Raw genomic sequence first — 16764 nt, forward strand, 5'->3', positions numbered from 1 at the left:
TTCTCTATGTGGTTTGTTCAGCTCTTTGACAGCCATAGAAGTGTGCACAGATAGTTAGAAGGCTGCTTTAATAGAGATACTTAACATTGTTAATAAATGTCTACTCACTCTTTTTTTGGATTGCAGTTTGTATTTTAACTTGAGATTTTTTTCATTTGGCTGCCATGAAAATATGATAGCCTTTTAGCAGCTGATCATTTCAGCTGAATAACAACATCAGTAGAAAAAACGGCATTGTCAAATTTACCAGGTTTGAAATCTTCAGGATTATAACTTTAAATACTTGTGCAGGTGCATTTTGTGTGTGAGACAGTAAAGGCAGATTGAGTGGACAGGTGGATGAGGTGTGTGTATACCAACACGCACAGGGAGGGAAGAGACTCCAAGAAGCGGGCTGCAGGCCAGAGCAGGGGGAGGCTGAGGCAGAGGAGTCACAGTCAAAAGCAACAAATCAAAAACATGCTAATGCAAATAAACATCCCTCTGCAGTGAGACAACAACAGTATTAATGATGCAATGCAGTGGAGATCAAGCAGTGCAGTCTGGACACATAAACAGGCAGCTCATATACAATGACATATAATTATTTGTTCTGATACTGATAATGAACTTGATAAAGCTCATTCAATATAATAACAACGGAGCATCTGCAGGTTTTAGATAGCTTACTACTAAGCTTTGGATAGAACTGATTAAAATCATAAATACTATAAGAAGTGGACAAAGCATTATGTTTACAAAAGTGAAAAATGCAGATGTGTATTTATCCTGCATTACTTCCACTGGCCAGCAGGGGGCAAAACCACTGGTTGTCACTATTTGGAAGTTCATTAAAACAAAAAGATCCTACTTCACCCACTTGATTTATTACCTCACTTAGGACTTTAAGTTTTGAGTTTATTTTCATTCGCACAATGTTCAATTTGTAAATTACAGTCCAATAAAAAAAAAAGGAGAGGCGAAAACAGGGTCTGCTTTAAGGCATGGTTATCTTTGATTGACAAGTTGCTACCATGACAACCTGAAAAATGGCTTTTCTCAGCGACTGGTTGCACCAAAAGACATTCTGAGAAGTAAGCTATTCATTTTTTCAGAATTTATATTTTGTTTAAATTCTTTATTTTGCCAAAATGATCATCCTGAAAAACATTACAGTTACTGTGAATTATGGATGTTAGTTATCAACCAAGCTAGCACTAGAGCTGCACAATATGAAAAATAGATGTGATGTATGATATCGTTGTTCAACATTTTGAAGGTTGATAAACAAAGACATCTTGTAATGCTCGTATTGTGATATTGCCTAGTTAGCATTAGTGTTAGCCTTCAAGTTAGCCTGTGCAGAATCTTTGCTCCTTTGCAGCTCACTCTCCTGTTTGGTGACATTTAGACAACCTCAAACCAACAAGTGCTGTCACAATAACTTCTTATACAGTCTATGTGAACAAATGTACTTAAATGTATCAGATTGGACACAGCAAGAAAACAGAACATTTAAATGTTGTATCTTATTAATATATTTGACCTGCAGATGCTCTGTAGAGGATAAAATGCACAACTGACTAAAAGGGAAACATGCAAACACTGAAAACATTTGAAAAAGCATTAAAACATGGCTAAAGAGCAGGGGGGGGTGCAGGCAGATAAAGTCGTGGACTGTGGAGTGGGCTGAAACAGTTAAATCATTTCTGATCAGTCACACAATGTGAGAGGCTCCAATAATCGACTGGCACAGCTGATAACACCCTACGTCTGTAATGATCTCTGTGGTTTGTGTGGATTTCTCTGTGTGATCACTTATTCCAGACCTTGAAGAGTCATAGAGGGTTTATGATGGAAGAGACCCCCGACTCCGCTCTCCAGGCCCACAGAAAACAGCCCTGAGAGAGTGACTCATGTTGGTTGAATCCCTTCTTTTTTCTATTTGGAAGAGGTGACGTGGATTCATACAGGACGCTTATGTTTGATCAGAAGGGCTCGGCTTTAGTGAAGTGAGCTGCTATTTCAGAGTGTGAACAAGTGAGAGCAAAGTTCAAGTTCAGCTCAAGTCTTTATCACAGCCACTCTTTCATTCCAGCAGGGTTTATGATATGTATTTGTGTTTGACTCTCTGTGGAGCGTGCTAAAGAGCTTATGTGTTTGCCCTGAACGCAGTAGATTAGCTCAGTTATTTGCCAGTGGATTTGCATAGTGCTGACTCAATATAACGTGATTAAGGAGAGAGCTATTTCAGGGGATGATGTCAGAATACTGGGTTTACTTTCACTGTAACATCTCCATAAATGTATGTAATCTCTAAATTCTTTAAGTCAACTTTATATTAAAGACTAGCTCGATTAAGTTCTATAAAAAAACGGCAGAAACCCCTAACAGAGATCTTAGTATTACATTTTTTTAAATTACATCACAATTATGAATAACTGTGTACAATATTAAGACAGAAATCCAGTTTTATAATATGAAATCAATTAAACAATGTTAGATGTGCAGCAATGTGTAAGACATACAACCAGACACATCCTGAGCCACAACATTTATTCCAGACCTAAACTAACACTGTCAAAATGTTCTATACCACGCGTTCTAAAACATTACAATCTCTGTTACTTTAATAATCGATAATGTTAAAAACTACTGTATCTTTAAAAAAAAAACTTCAGATCTTCAATCATATTTTTAACCAGAAGAAAGACAGAGAGCTGTCTAAATTACACAAATATGTTGGCAAAGCAACAAATACTTTTGCAAAGATTTGAGCGATTAAGACAGTGTGAAGGAGTTTGCCGGCATTTTTTGGTGATTCAAAAAACTAAATTAAACAATATTGGGAAGTGCATTTTTGATGCCATATCGAAGTTTAGAATACTGATATCATGACAACCCTCAACTCAGCAACTTCCTAAAAGAACAGCAATATCAGTAAGACATTAGATCCTACCGGTGATCACTCCCTTTCAAGACATTTCCTGTAAAAGCTTTAAGAGGAGCAGGAAGAGGAAGAGGAGGAGGAGGAAGAGGAGGAGGAGGAGGAGGAGGAAGAGGAGCAGGAGGGGGGAAGAGGAGGAGGAAGAGGAAAAGGAGGTGGAGAGGAGGAAGAGGAGCAGGAGGGGGGAAGAGGAGGAGCAGGAGGAGGAGGAACAGCAGGAGGAGGAAGAGGAGGAAGAGGAAGAGGAGGAAGAGGAGAAGGAGTACCTGGTTTAGGCACCGTGTTGGTCATGGACTGCGGCACTTTGTCATTGATGAGCTCCACACACTCGCTGGGAAAGAAGCCGACCTGGACAGAGAGAGAGAGAGGGACGAGTGAGAAAGACAGGGTGAGGTGTGAGGGAGTACAATCAGATTTAGATAAAGAAATACGAAATGACACACTCAGGTGTGGTAACATTTTAATCACGTGATGATGTTATTGTAAGCGTTGTGACAGTTGTACTTTAGACCTTGTGGTGTGGAGATAACACATTTTAACATCAGTTTACCTGCTGCTCTCGTGAATAGCACACTCGTACAGCTGTGTTTATTTCTACTTGGAGTTTTCTGAGTGACCTTGTTCTCCTCAAAACTTGAATACAAATTTATATCAGATGTAAAAAAAAAAAATCAAGAGAAGGGGAAGTCGCCTTGGTCCATGATCATCAAAGTTTGATACCTGAGATATTAAGAAAGAGAGGACAGGAAAAAATGGCCCAAAAGGTGATTTTTTATACCACATAATGATGTCACAGTGAAGTCTGATTCAGGACAAATTTCATAGCAAGTTTACAAATCTGATATTATGACAAATCAAGTTGTCACAGATTGGCTAAATGACATACTCCTGTGATACACGTCCTGTGTTCATTTCAATCATCCATCCATTATCCATACCGCTTTTCACATCCAGGGTTGTGGGGGGATGCAACCGATACCAGCTGTCATTGATTAGATTTCTGTAAATTACTACAAATGCTGAAAAAAGTCTCCTCTCCTTGTTCTTCCATTCAGAGAGAGAAGCTCTGTAACCCAGAGGAGAGCACTGACAGCTCATCTGGACTATAAGTGCACTGATCAGTGAGTGTCTGCTGGCTGACACTCTGACAACGAGGACTGCTTCTGTTTGACAGAGAGCTGAAGTGCACACGAGGAGAGAGAGGAGTGCATGTCCGATAGAGCAAAACCATGTGCGCATATGCAATAGTCACATTGCAGGTCGCAAGCTCCTCAGACGACTTGATGCTGGGAGCCAAAACTTGGAGAAAAACAGCAGGTTGTGACAAAAGCCCTGAAAAGCACAAGAGTTGTTTTCTTCTGTGATTGTATTGAAGACTGAGTGTAGAAATGAACCAGTGGAGGCTCACACCCTGTAATCTACTCACAAGTTTCACATAAAAGAGGATTTGTATCTCGCTTTGTCTTTCAACAATCTCTTTTGAGTTTGAATTCTGCTTTACAAAGAGGGCGCTCGTTCTCTCCTCGTCCTTGAAACACCTCCAGTAAAAAAACTAATCAAAAGTTTCCAACGACAAGAAAAGACGGAGGGAAATAGAAAGTGTGTGTGTGTGTGTGTGTGTGTGCGTGGGTGTGTTTTTGTCCCAGCCTGCAGAGTGTTGTGTGAGCTGTGTACCTGGAAGCCATGTTTGCCTCTCCACCATGTGGTGTCTTCTTTAGGGGGCATGTCAATCACAGACACGATGTCTCCGACCTGCAGAGAGAACCAGAGGGAGAGATGGAATATTAAAAACATGTTTAATTAAGAGGTCGACCAAAAGAAAGCCTCATTATCTATTGTGATTAACACTCCATACAAGTCGAGGAAATGTCATCATGAACCAGAGATGAGTCATATTTAATGGAAAGTTAACTTTATATAAGACAGTCTGAATTTAAATAATGAATCTGATGAGGTTGTTGGTTTAAGTGTGTCATTACTAATGCATCAGACTGAGGAGAAGTGCTGTTGTCAGCATGCTCTCTCTGTTTCAAGCGTGGTCGTTACAGTCACAGCAATAAGAGTTAGACTAACTTAGTGAAAGTAGAACTTAACTATGGGCATTTGGCCGCTAAAAAGAACAGTTTAACATGAACAAGCTTTTCTCTGATGCTCTTCTGTGGACACAAGTCGTTATTAAGGACTGCAGGCTGAGCTGATGCTAACGTTAGCCTAGCTCATCTCCTCCTCTCCAAATCTATGAAGCCTTTTAATTTAACGAACAAACATTAAATAAAGCAGTTTCATGTTAAAAATCTGTGTCAAATGATGAGTTAGCAGTTTACTAACTGACCAAAACAAAGATGCACCGCAAGCACCGACCCTCTCTCCGATAGAAGCAGCTATTCAAACAGCTTCTGCTATATTATAGTGGACAGATTGCACTTCTGTCTTTTATTACTGTTTTCATGTATTGTGTCGACCTTTTCCTTTGTCACACTGTTATTTGTTGTTTTTCTGTTACACTTGGCTTGAGGAAATGTTTTTTGTTCCCCTGTGTGTCCCGTACATATGACAGAATTGACAGTTTCAGGAAGTTTTGCTTACTTACCTATTTTTAATAAAAATCTGTTGTTTTTAATCAGCCTTAAAAATCAACTATTGATCACCATCCACGAGTTTCCCTTAAACTCTTATCCCTAGATTGCTTTATTGAAGGGTTCATAGTTAGGTTTAAACTTTCAGTTGCCAGAATATCACCACGGTAACGATTGTTTTGAGCAGAATTGTTCAACACTAGACGTCTCAAAATGAATATTCAGCTGCTAAATCAACTCACAGTTGAAGTTTGTAATTAAGCCTTATGTTGACCATTCAGTGGGATAGAGAGAGTGTGTGAGTGAGTGAGTGAGTGAGTGAGTGAGTGTGTGTGTGTGTGTGTCAAGTGCTGTCACCTCGAAGGAGAGCTCATCTGAAGCCTGGGCGATGTAGCGCTTGATGACGTGAGCAGCAGCGATGGCTGGCACGTTGATCGACGACTCTTCATGGACCAGCAGGTGATTCCCTTTATTGTCGACCTAGCGCACACACACACACACACACACACACACACACACACACACACACACACACACACACACACACACACACACACACACACACACACACACACACACACACACACACACACACACACACACACACACACACACACACACACACACACACACACACACACACACACACACACACACACACACACACACACACACACACACACACACACACACACACACACACACACACACACACACACACACACACACACACACACACACACACACACACACACACACACACACACACACACACACACAGGCAGAACACTGGTTAATATACGACTGCATGAAAAGATACACAAACATGAAAACACAACAGATCTGCAGAAAAACAAAATCATCTTGATGTAATCTCATTGTTCTACTACTTTATTCATTTTGCTGTTAAGAAGAGGAAATTAATAACTAGGATGTCCTGAAAATGCTGCAAGTATCTACGAGAAGATTCTGCAAAACTAAATGACTTTATTTGGAAGCAGCAGAAAGTCTGAATCATCTTTTACAGAACAAGTGGAACACTGTTCAGCCCCAGGTCATCGTTTATGTTAAAAATCTTCATTGTTTGACTTCTTTTGTTAATCGATTCAGTTTTAAAGATTTAACAAGATTTTCTGGGAATTTCTTGTTGTCATGGATACAACCACCTCTTCTTAGCTACTATACTGTGTTAGTGTACTGATACTACCAATATACTATAGGCTACAACTCCTTTCTTCAATAGTGTTCTGGTGTCTTCATGAACTAATCAAATCAATACCTCACACCTTTTGAAGAAACAAAAGACGTTCTGATTCATTTAAAACTTGTTGTTTAAGTTATCAGAGTGTTTGTGTCTTAGTGGTCAGAGAACAGCTGAGCCTCACCTCCATCCATGTGAGGGCCGGTCCACAGTTGATCTTGTTGTCAGCGATGGCTGAGAGCCGGGAGAGGTAAGCCAACAACATCTGGGAAACTGACTGACATGAGGAAAAACACACACACGGGGCAGTCAGAGTCTGATTAGTCAGGTAGACCCTGAATATTAAAGTAAGATCAAACGTTTACATAGACGTTTGATGGTGTTTTACTTTTTTTTAGAAGTAAAGAAACAAAATCACAGAATTTTGTAAACCTTTTACAGGACTTTATATCACAGGGTAAGTTCAGTTTGAAAGTTTTGGTGCATAAACATCAGCATGTGTGATGTATCACTTGTAGAAAACTCCTGATATTTGCAGGAGGAGCTGTATGTGTGAACGCAAACAGCCTCATTTTTCACTCGGACTTTACCCGGAGTTTCTCCTGCCAACCTCCTAGTATTTTTTCCACAGCAAGTCCGAGTGAGCTGATGTGAGAACAAGCAGGATATTATCCAGAGAATTCACCTCGAGCCAATTGGAGGGGGGAGTGACCTCTATATGCTGCTGTGAGGTGCTAATGTGAACAGCCAGGTCAGGAGAATATCCGGAGCAGTCCTCATGAAATGATCTAGATACAGTGGAGGAAATAATTATTTGATCCCCTGCTGATTTTGTAAGTTTGCCTGATTCCAAAGAAGTGAGAGGTCTATAATCTTTATGGTTCTTTTAATTTAACACACAGAGACAAAATATATTTTTTTAAAAGTCCAGAAAAAAAACATTACATAAAGTTATAAATTAATTTGCATTTGATCGAAGGGAATAAGTATTTGATCCCCATGCAAAACATGACTTGGTACTTGGTAGAGTTCCCCTTGTTGGCAAGCACAGAAGTCAGACGATTGTTGTAGTTGGTCACCAGGTTTGTACACATCTCAGGAGGGATTTTGGTCCACTCCTCTTTACAGAACTTCTCCAAATTCTGAAGGTTTCGAGGCTGTCGCTTTGCAACTTGAACTTTCAGCTCCCGCCACAATTTTTTTAAAGGATTAAAGTCTGGAGACTGGCTAGGCCACTCCATGACCTTAATGTGCTTCTTCTTGAGCCACTGCCTTGGCCGTATGTTTCGGGTTGTTGTCATGCTTGAAGACCCATCCAAGACCCATCCTCAGTGCTCTGGCTGAGGAAAGGAGGTTCTTGTCCAAGATCTTACGGTACATGGCCCAATCCATTGGCCCACCAATGCGTGAAGTTGTCCTGTACCCTTAGCAGAGAAACAGCCCCAAAGCATAATGTTTCCTCCTCCATGCTTGACGGTGGGGACGGTGTTCTTGGGTTGGAATTCAGCATTTCTCTCCCTCCAAACACAACAACTCCAGTTTTTGCCAAAGAGTTCAATTTGGTCTCATCTGACCACATCACCTTCTCCCAAGCCTTCTCTGAATCATTTAGGTGTTCATTGGCAAACTTCAGACGGGCCATCCTGAGCAGGGGGACCTTGCGGGCACTGCAGGATTTCAATCCTTTATGGTACAGTGTGTTACCAATGGTTTTCTTGGTGACTGTGGTCCTAGCTGCCTTGAGATCATTACAAACCTCCTCCCGTGTAGTTCTGGGCTGATCCCTCATCCTTCTCATGATGATCCTTACCCCACAAGGCGAGATCCTGCATGGACCTCCAGACCGAGGGCGATTGATGGTTATTTCAAATTTCTTCCATTTTATTATAATTGCACCAACAGTTTCTACTTCTCACCAAGCTTCTTGCTGATGGTCTTGTAGCCCAGTCCAGCCTTGTGCAGGTCTACAATCTTGTCCCTGATGTCCTTTGAAAGTTCTTTGGTCTTGCCCATGGTGGTGGAGTGGTTGGAAAGGAAGAGATTGATTCTGTTGACATGTGTCTTTTATACTCATAACAAGCAGTGATTGGGACTACTTTCTTAAAGTGACAGGACTAATGTGAGTGCCTCCCGGGCACATAACCGGTCTGTGGGAGCCAGAATTGTTGGTTTGTAGGGGATCAAATACTTATTTCCTTCGATCAAATGCAAATGAATTTATAACTTCTTTTTTTTTTCTGGACTTCTTTGATATTCTATCTCTGTTTGTTAAAACAAAGGTACCATAAAATGTATAGACCGCTCACTTCTTTGTAATTGGTCAAACTTACAAAATCAGCAGGGGATCAAATAATTATTTCCTCCACTGTACATTCAGGAGTGTATATGTGAAATCAGCTTCTGACTCCATGAAAGGAAAGAGTAGGATGCAGGTTTCTGCTCCTGCAGCTCTCATAAACACAGCTGCTGGTGAGAGTACAATAGTGTTCTGCAGGAGGCATTGTAAAGCTATTATTCTGAAAGGATCTACACACACACAGACACACACACACACACACACACACAGACACACAGACACACAGACACACACACACACACACAGACACACACACACACACACAGACACACAGACACACAGACACACAGACACACACACACACACACAATAACCCCTCAGTGATGAACTGGTTTTACCGGTTTGGTTTGATACCAAGCCTCTGCATTCCTGTTAAAGCTTCAATCTGACCAGAAAGGTTTCGTGTAGATCAGGATTCATTTCACAGGCTGAAGAGCAAATAAACTGGCAAAATATCAAACAGTGCATTCCCAAGACTAAAGCTGTGGTGATCATATTCAATATCAAAGCAGAGTAACAGGTTTCAGCTAGATACCTGAAACTTTGATATCTTGTGTTTTAAAAGTAAATGTGCAGACAAAGCAATCATTCATCTGATTTAGGGTCTGACTGGAGAGATCATTGAGTGTAAATGTAAAACTCTGAAAATAAAATGTCATTGCTTTGTGTTTGTGAAGGCAGGATTTTTATAGAGTTAAAAAAACAACACATGATTTGAACCTAAAAAAGCAACTGAGTGAATTACTTTGCCAGCAGCCTTGAAAACTTTAGTTTGTAGTCAGATGTTGTTTCAGGCTGAGCTGAAAGTTTGAATGTAAACAAACTCATTTTTCACTCCGACTTTACCTGGACGTCTTTTATTCAGGAAAACTCGACTGAGTGGGCGGTAGGTTAGACAATAACATCATGTGACTGGTTAGAGAACAGCACAATCTTTAGGTACGTAATGTAAAGAGTAAAGAGGCTTCATTACGTTTTTTTCCTCACTAGTATGACTTTCACCACTCAATCGTTTAATATGTCAAATAATGGTCAGCATTGATTTTAGGGTAAAAAATGTCATTATAGCATTGATGATTTTGTCGCCATGTCTGCATTGTCACGTTTACATCATATCTTTCCTCCTGAGAACCCCCGCCCCCTCCCCCCTCCCATCTGAGAGTACAAGTCTCCTGCTGTGATGTGTGAATAGGCAGTGGAGTAGAGCTGCACCGTGGTGTAGAACAGAGGCACGAGTGAGTAAGATGTGTTTCCAGTGCTCACCTCTGACTGATCTGTCAGACTGTCCAATCGAGGCAGCTCAGGCAGCTGGGAGAAACGTCGGTCGTAGATGCAGAGGTGCAGGTGTTTGTCCAGGACACGGAAATCTTCATAGCTGCGCTTCACAATCCAGCTCCGACCCTTCAGAAGAAAAAAACACACGAGTGTGAGCCGCATGAAAACTAGAGCAGAGAAAACTTCATTCAATAGAGAACTACATGGAAGCAATGTTTCCATTCAGCTGGTGTCATGGTAACAGATCTTTGACTAGTTAACATAATTAGCGTCTCTCATGCATGTGTGGACAAATTTATTTCCACACTCTACACTGAGTTTCTTTAAATTATTACGCAGGAAGGTCGGGCAGAGAGTTCACATTTTCTATCTTATAATCTGCATAATGGATGTATAAGCATTTCAGTTTTTCTACGTGTTAATTAGTGTAGCCCCTTAATGTTCAAGAATATCCTCTGTAAACATCTCTCTGAGTCATGACTGTCTACAATGAGTGAGAAGAGAGAGTCCCGCCAGCTGTACTGTTGTCAGAGCTGTGTTTACATGATGTTTACATGGACGGCCTTGTGTATAAAGCTGTTTCAGTCAATGACTAGAGAAAAGAAGAAGAACATAGATCATGATCATTCCGTGTCAATTTGAAGCTATGAGCTAACCAAAGAGCGCTAACATTAGCATGCTAACACAACAATGCAGGCCACAGGTGATTGCAGCTCAAGATAAGATAATTTTGCCGCCTCTTGAACTTAAAGGTGCTTAATCATGGTGCGTCCTAATTGATAACTCTTTCGAGTGAGTGTGAGTGGAGAGGGGTTGGAGGTGTGTGGCTTTGCCAAACAGCAGTTTGTTTTGGATCAAAAAGTCACACATTCTTCCTTTAAAGACCTTAAACGCTGCTGTAGATGTCTGATGTGGTCGGATACTCATCAAATACTAACACCAAATATATTTCCACCAGTAGTTGAACTTTGTGGAGAGAGAGCCAACAGCGCTTGTGTCAGCAGAAAGAAAAGCTCTCTAAAGCCTTTTATTATCCAACACTACGGTCACTCTTCTGTTTTAGTCCCTTCTGACACGCGTCTTCTCAGCCTCTAACACAATGGCTTTCTAGGGTGTCAAAAAATTATAGAAAATTAAAAAAGGGTAAGGTCTCCAGTGGACTTCAATGCTTTGATAATCAAAGTCTTAATAAACAAAGAACATCAGCAGCTTACTCAGCCCTTTTCTTGGTAAAACGCAGCAACTAAGTGTCAGCAGTGCAAGTGCAAACCCAGAGAGTTCTTCTTTCAATCCACCACATTAAATGTAACTCCATGCATGGATTTGTTGTTTCTTTTTCATCCAGAAAAATTGCTCTCCAAACCTCCAAACCCCAAAACCCCCTCAGAGAGAGAGAGAGAGAGAGACGAGTGGTGGAAAAATCTTTGGCTTTGATTTGGCCTAGAAAGAAGTGTGTGTGTGTACTGAGGCCAGGGCTGTGCGACGGGGACTGCAGTGCACCACTCGGCCCGCCGATACCAGAGCTGCTTTAAAAGATGAGCTGGGAGGGCTCTGCAGGCTCGGGGAACTCTTTCTGCTTTCCTGCCCCACTTTCAGACGGTGTTTCTAGTCCTCTGCCTTTCTGGGTCTGTGGAGCTAAACCAGTCTCTCTGAGCTACTTTCTCTCTTTTAAGTGCAGGACTCGAGGCCAAATCACTGACAGCTTCCCCCCCCCTTTTTCAAACAGAATTTGTGTAGTTTTTCCGATGGCTATAAGAGAAAGTAGGAATTTCCAAGCACAAGACCGCATTCTTGTGCAGTAATGCCAAGGTCATGCAAACAGAATATGATCTGAGGAGGGAAATGCATGAAACCAGAATCAAAACTGTCACAGGAGAAGACCGGGGCAAATCTTCTGAGCAGCTGCTCTGCATGTGTGGCTTTCACTTTAAGGGTTTGCATGATTTCAAGTTAATCAAATTACTGGAAAACTTGTTTATGACTTTATAATAAATGATTTCAATCAATTTGTCAAGCCTCCATCCTGTGACACTTCCACATGAGGAAACAAACAGCATCAGCCTCGGCTAAACATAAACAACTCACAATAAATGCTTAAACTGTTTATTTTTTATGCAAGCTGCTGTTGTGTAGTTAAACTCTGCACTTCATAAAGTTACTACTGCCCACATGTGAGCTGCTGTTCCACTGATTTCTGTGTCTGATTTGGTTGAGTGAACCGAAGCCTGTTTACATCAGCACACACCGAGTACATAACGGCAGAGTTTGATTTTTAATATGCTTCTTCTTTTTTTCCTGTAATGTTTTTGGGCTGATGTTTGCCTTTATTGATAGGATAGCTGAAGACAGAGAAAGGAAATGTAGGGATGAGAGAGTGGTGGATGACATGCAGGAAAGTGCAGAGGTCAGATTTAAACCCAAGGCCGCTGCATGGAGGACTACAGCCTCTGCACATGGGGGGACATTTTTTGTCTTTTAAATTAAAATGTATTTGTTTTGAATATGTTCCATCCTCTAAAAAAAAAAAGCAGTTCCTCCAGTGTCCACTCGAAGCTCGCCCCAAAAGCTAAGAAATTCTCATTCTAGGTCCTATAATAAAATGCCCATTTATACAGAAGATAAAAACATGTTTACAGCCAGATTGAATAAAGGTGTTTGTCTGAATAAGTCATTTCTTTATTGGTAAACACTGTACTCCTTTTTTTTTTATTACCCATCCGTTTTGATTATATTTAGGCGATGCATATATTTGCATATTTGGGGGCGTGGCTGAGTTGACCGACAGGGGGTCTTAAGGCCCAGCCCAACTCTCCCTTTTTTCTGTTACTAGACTGATCATAAGTTAGGTGGAGTCAGCATGTCCAACGTGTTGACGGCCATCGTCCAGCTTCAGAAACTGATGAGTGATGTCACTGAGACTAAAAACCATACGGTCTATCTGGAGTCAATGTGAGAAGTCCTCTCCGTCACACATTTTTAGAATCTCTCACTCATCTTGGCATCCATACACACTTTTTTTTCAGTGCGCTTCCAAATTCCCACATAACTTGAATTTTTAAACAATCAGTGAAGTGTTTGAGAAATGTCTGGATGAGATCTGAGCTGATGTCTAAACAGGTTGTTCTGAACCATCACCTCACACATAAATACACTATTACAAGTGTGTGTGTGTGTTTGCAGATGAAGTAAAGGTGGGAGTTTTTATGTAAGTACAGTATGTCTCAGTGTATGCATGCTGTGGGAGGTTATGGATTTGTATTTGTGCACCATCAGACCCAGTGAATCAGCTCCTACCTGGCAGTAAATGTGAACCAGGTAGACCAGCTCCTTGGACTCGAAGCCGTTCCGCGTCACTTCACACTGTTCATCCCCGAGTGAGAGCTGAAGGAGACACAGAGAAACAGAGACATGTTGAATATCAAGAGGAGATGTACGATCCCAAAGAGGTGATTGAGAAAACAACCTTCATCATATAAACCCTCTGATCGTAAAGTTACTATAAATAAATGGAGAGAAATCTGATGACTAAATGATTCAGTCAGAAGTGTATCAGCTGTAGCTCAGATGAAGTGCAGGCACACGGGCTGAAACACATATTCAGGTAAACTCTTTCAACGCTACTAAAAGGAAGTTTAAATGCATGATGGGTAATATTGAGTTTCACACTAAGGACACTGTCTTTACTTCAGGTTACCATGACAACATAACTTTAAAGAGACATCCCTAGAGTCCAACAGCTCCTTGTCTGACATCACGTTCAATCGCATCTAAACAATGTGAGGATGAAACGCAGCTTTTAGGAATAAGTGAAATAAAAAGGGGATTAAAGCACACTACAGCACGTTGACGGTTTTTGAAAATGAATGGAAACTTTGTACGATGATGAGGTGTAAGTGGAACAGTGTTGAGCACCCACATGTTGATGAAATATAGATGAGGAAACAAGCATCAGAGACATCTGCTCCGTGAAAAACAGAATCATGTGGACATCTGTCGACGGGAGACTTCTATGACGGTTTCATTTTCACAACATCACTGTCTGCTGCGCTTTAAGAACACAGATCTGATCAGAGGGATCTGAAGCAGACGTTAGACGAATGTGACAGGTTTTGTTAAGATGTTGACACACTGTCAAGGGATGCAGGATACACCTTATTACATTTAAGAACATAGGTAGAGAGATCTTTATTGTCATTGCAATTTATACAACAAAACTCTGTAGGAGCAATCCAGCTGCAGCATATCAAATATCAAATATGTTCACATACACCAGCACACACACTCAAACACAATCCAAGCACATCTCACCCATATCCACATACACATTCATATCCATAAAAATTTGCATTACTACTCTACAAATAAAAAATATAAGGAGCAATGAAGATAAAACATGAACGTTTTTGCACAGAGCAAGAACATGCATTTCTTTTACTAAAGCAGATTGTTTAGTTGAAGATTGAGTTAGAGTTGAGTTGTAAACATCTGTATGCAGAAACATTGAGATGTATACATTTCAGATTCCAGAGTAGAATTCAATGATATGTATAAAAATTTGCGTCAGTGATAGTAGGACAGATAATTCTCAAATTCTAGATGCTTATGAAATAAGGAACTTTTACTGCTCTTACAACCACGACCTTATGATGTTAAATCAGATAGTAAAACATAAATCATCTTATAATATATATATTTTTTTAATTGGGGTTCATAATAGGTCATCTTTCAGACACATATTTCTTTGTACTTTATTCAAGAAATGATAAACTGATAACCTGAATAAGAATCAGATCTGTGACCAGGTTACTATAAGAAGAAAAGGGAACTCAATACTACATCAAAACATATAAAAACTATATATTTTGCACTGTTGAAACAATCTCAAAGTGAGAGTGAATCAAAGTATGAGCATACAAAGTGGTAAAACAATCAACAAAGTTCTTATAAAGACACTTCTCACTTCCTCTCTAACTGCAGAAGCCCTGAGACAATATCAGCCACAGATATGATTTTCTCCTCATTTTTTATTTTCTTGTGACAACAGGTAGATATCTGTTGTTTTCTCAAGATCTTAACTTATTTATCTTTTAACCTGGGGATAACAACAATGGTTTCCCTCTGATTACTTCCTCAAACTTACTACTGAAATGTATCTCCCGAGATGTCAAGAAAACTGAAATGTCCTCGTTATCACAGGAAAAGTAGAGTGTTATCCGACGCTAAGATAAATAAGACGAGATGTTGGAGAAAACAAACAAAATTTAACTTATCAGGCGAAAACAGAGTTTTTTAAGTTGTATGCATGCATGTCCTCTTTGGGCTTCCGTACCAAAACCAAACACTTTAATTAGTATAATTATGAATCACACAGATGCAATCAATATCATATTCAAGGTATCAGAAAACTAGTCAAACAACGCTTCAGTGCTGAGAACAAAGCTTTAACATTTCTTTTTGTTCTTTCTTAAAAATCCTGATCCACATTAATCAGTGCAGACCTGGAGAACTATTCAACAAGCCACATCCAGCCTCTGCTGTCTCCACACATAAACAATTAGTTTCAGGTTAGAGGGAGACTCCATCACAAACAAAAGATGTATCATTCAAAGCAGCAGAAGCTCTGTCAGCAGTACCTGCTCTCTCCCTCTCTCTCTCTTTTTGTTTCTCAGAGCCTCAGGCTGAGCATGTTCGCTTCATCGCACTCATCTTTTTCTTATTACTGCTCTGATGATATTTTCTCTTTCCATTCGCTCTGCTTCAGTTTTTTAAGGTTTAATGGGCTTGTTGAGTTCTGCTTTCGCAGCACAAAGAACAAAAAGTGGGACTGGAGGTATTTATGTGCTCTGAAGGTCCACTGAACAGATATTGTCTGATCGATGTTCATGGTTCTGGTGAGGGCAGGACAACACATGGGAGAGGTTTTGTTCCCATTAGAGAAGGATTCATTTGAACACAGTTGTTAATGGAGGGCTGCTGGTAAATAGAGCTTTCACTGCACAACATCCTTTTAAAGTGTCTGTGTCGCTTTTTAGAGACACAAACTAGTCTGACAGCAAATGACCTAATTACCTCTCTGTTGTTCACTGAAGCAACAACAACAGAGATGTTTTGTACTCCATGCACGAGCAGACAGCCGGTCCTCCTGACAGAACGGCCTCCAAAGCAATAAAAATAAAGTTTAGAAGTGAGTCTACAGAGGCAGACGTTTAAGCAGAGTTCAACACAGCTTACTCTCATTTAATTACAAGGGGTTTAAGGTTTAAGACCTATACTTTAGGAAAGGACAGCTGCCCGGTGACCAGCTGTGACTCTGGAGACAAGAGTCCTTGTTTTGACTTTCTGCTGTTGTTACAGTGAAAGCAGGAAAAGAGACTAAATATGAGTGTTTGGGTAAAGAATGTAAAGCGATGAAGTAAAGTTGAGGAGCAGC

At 40.4% G+C, this 16764-nt stretch overlaps 1 protein-coding gene across 4 annotated transcripts in view; it reads right to left on the reverse strand.

Annotated features, from left to right (window-relative positions):
• Window positions 1-16764, reverse strand: part of arhgap32b (Rho GTPase activating protein 32b) — a 90855-nt gene that overhangs the window by 32167 nt on the left and 41924 nt on the right. For 2 of the 4 annotated variants that reach the window (XM_061056010.1, XM_061056013.1), the window contains 7 exons: window positions 13629-13715; window positions 10323-10460; window positions 6888-6980; window positions 5860-5982; window positions 4601-4678; window positions 3193-3274; window positions 367-417 (listed from right to left, as the gene is read on the reverse strand). In XM_061056010.1, the coding sequence (XP_060911993.1) occupies window positions 367-417; window positions 3193-3274; window positions 4601-4678; window positions 5860-5982; window positions 6888-6980; window positions 10323-10460; window positions 13629-13715 (652 nt within the window). The remainder of the gene's footprint in view (window positions 1-366; window positions 418-3192; window positions 3275-4600; window positions 4679-5859; window positions 5983-6887; window positions 6981-10322; window positions 10461-13628; window positions 13716-16764) is intronic. The other 2 variants (XM_061056012.1, XM_061056011.1) reach the window with 1 other exon arrangement.

This window comes from Labrus mixtus, chromosome 14 (genome assembly GCF_963584025.1).
Source record: "Labrus mixtus chromosome 14, fLabMix1.1, whole genome shotgun sequence".
NCBI classification, from domain to species: domain Eukaryota; kingdom Metazoa; phylum Chordata; class Actinopteri; order Labriformes; family Labridae; genus Labrus; species Labrus mixtus.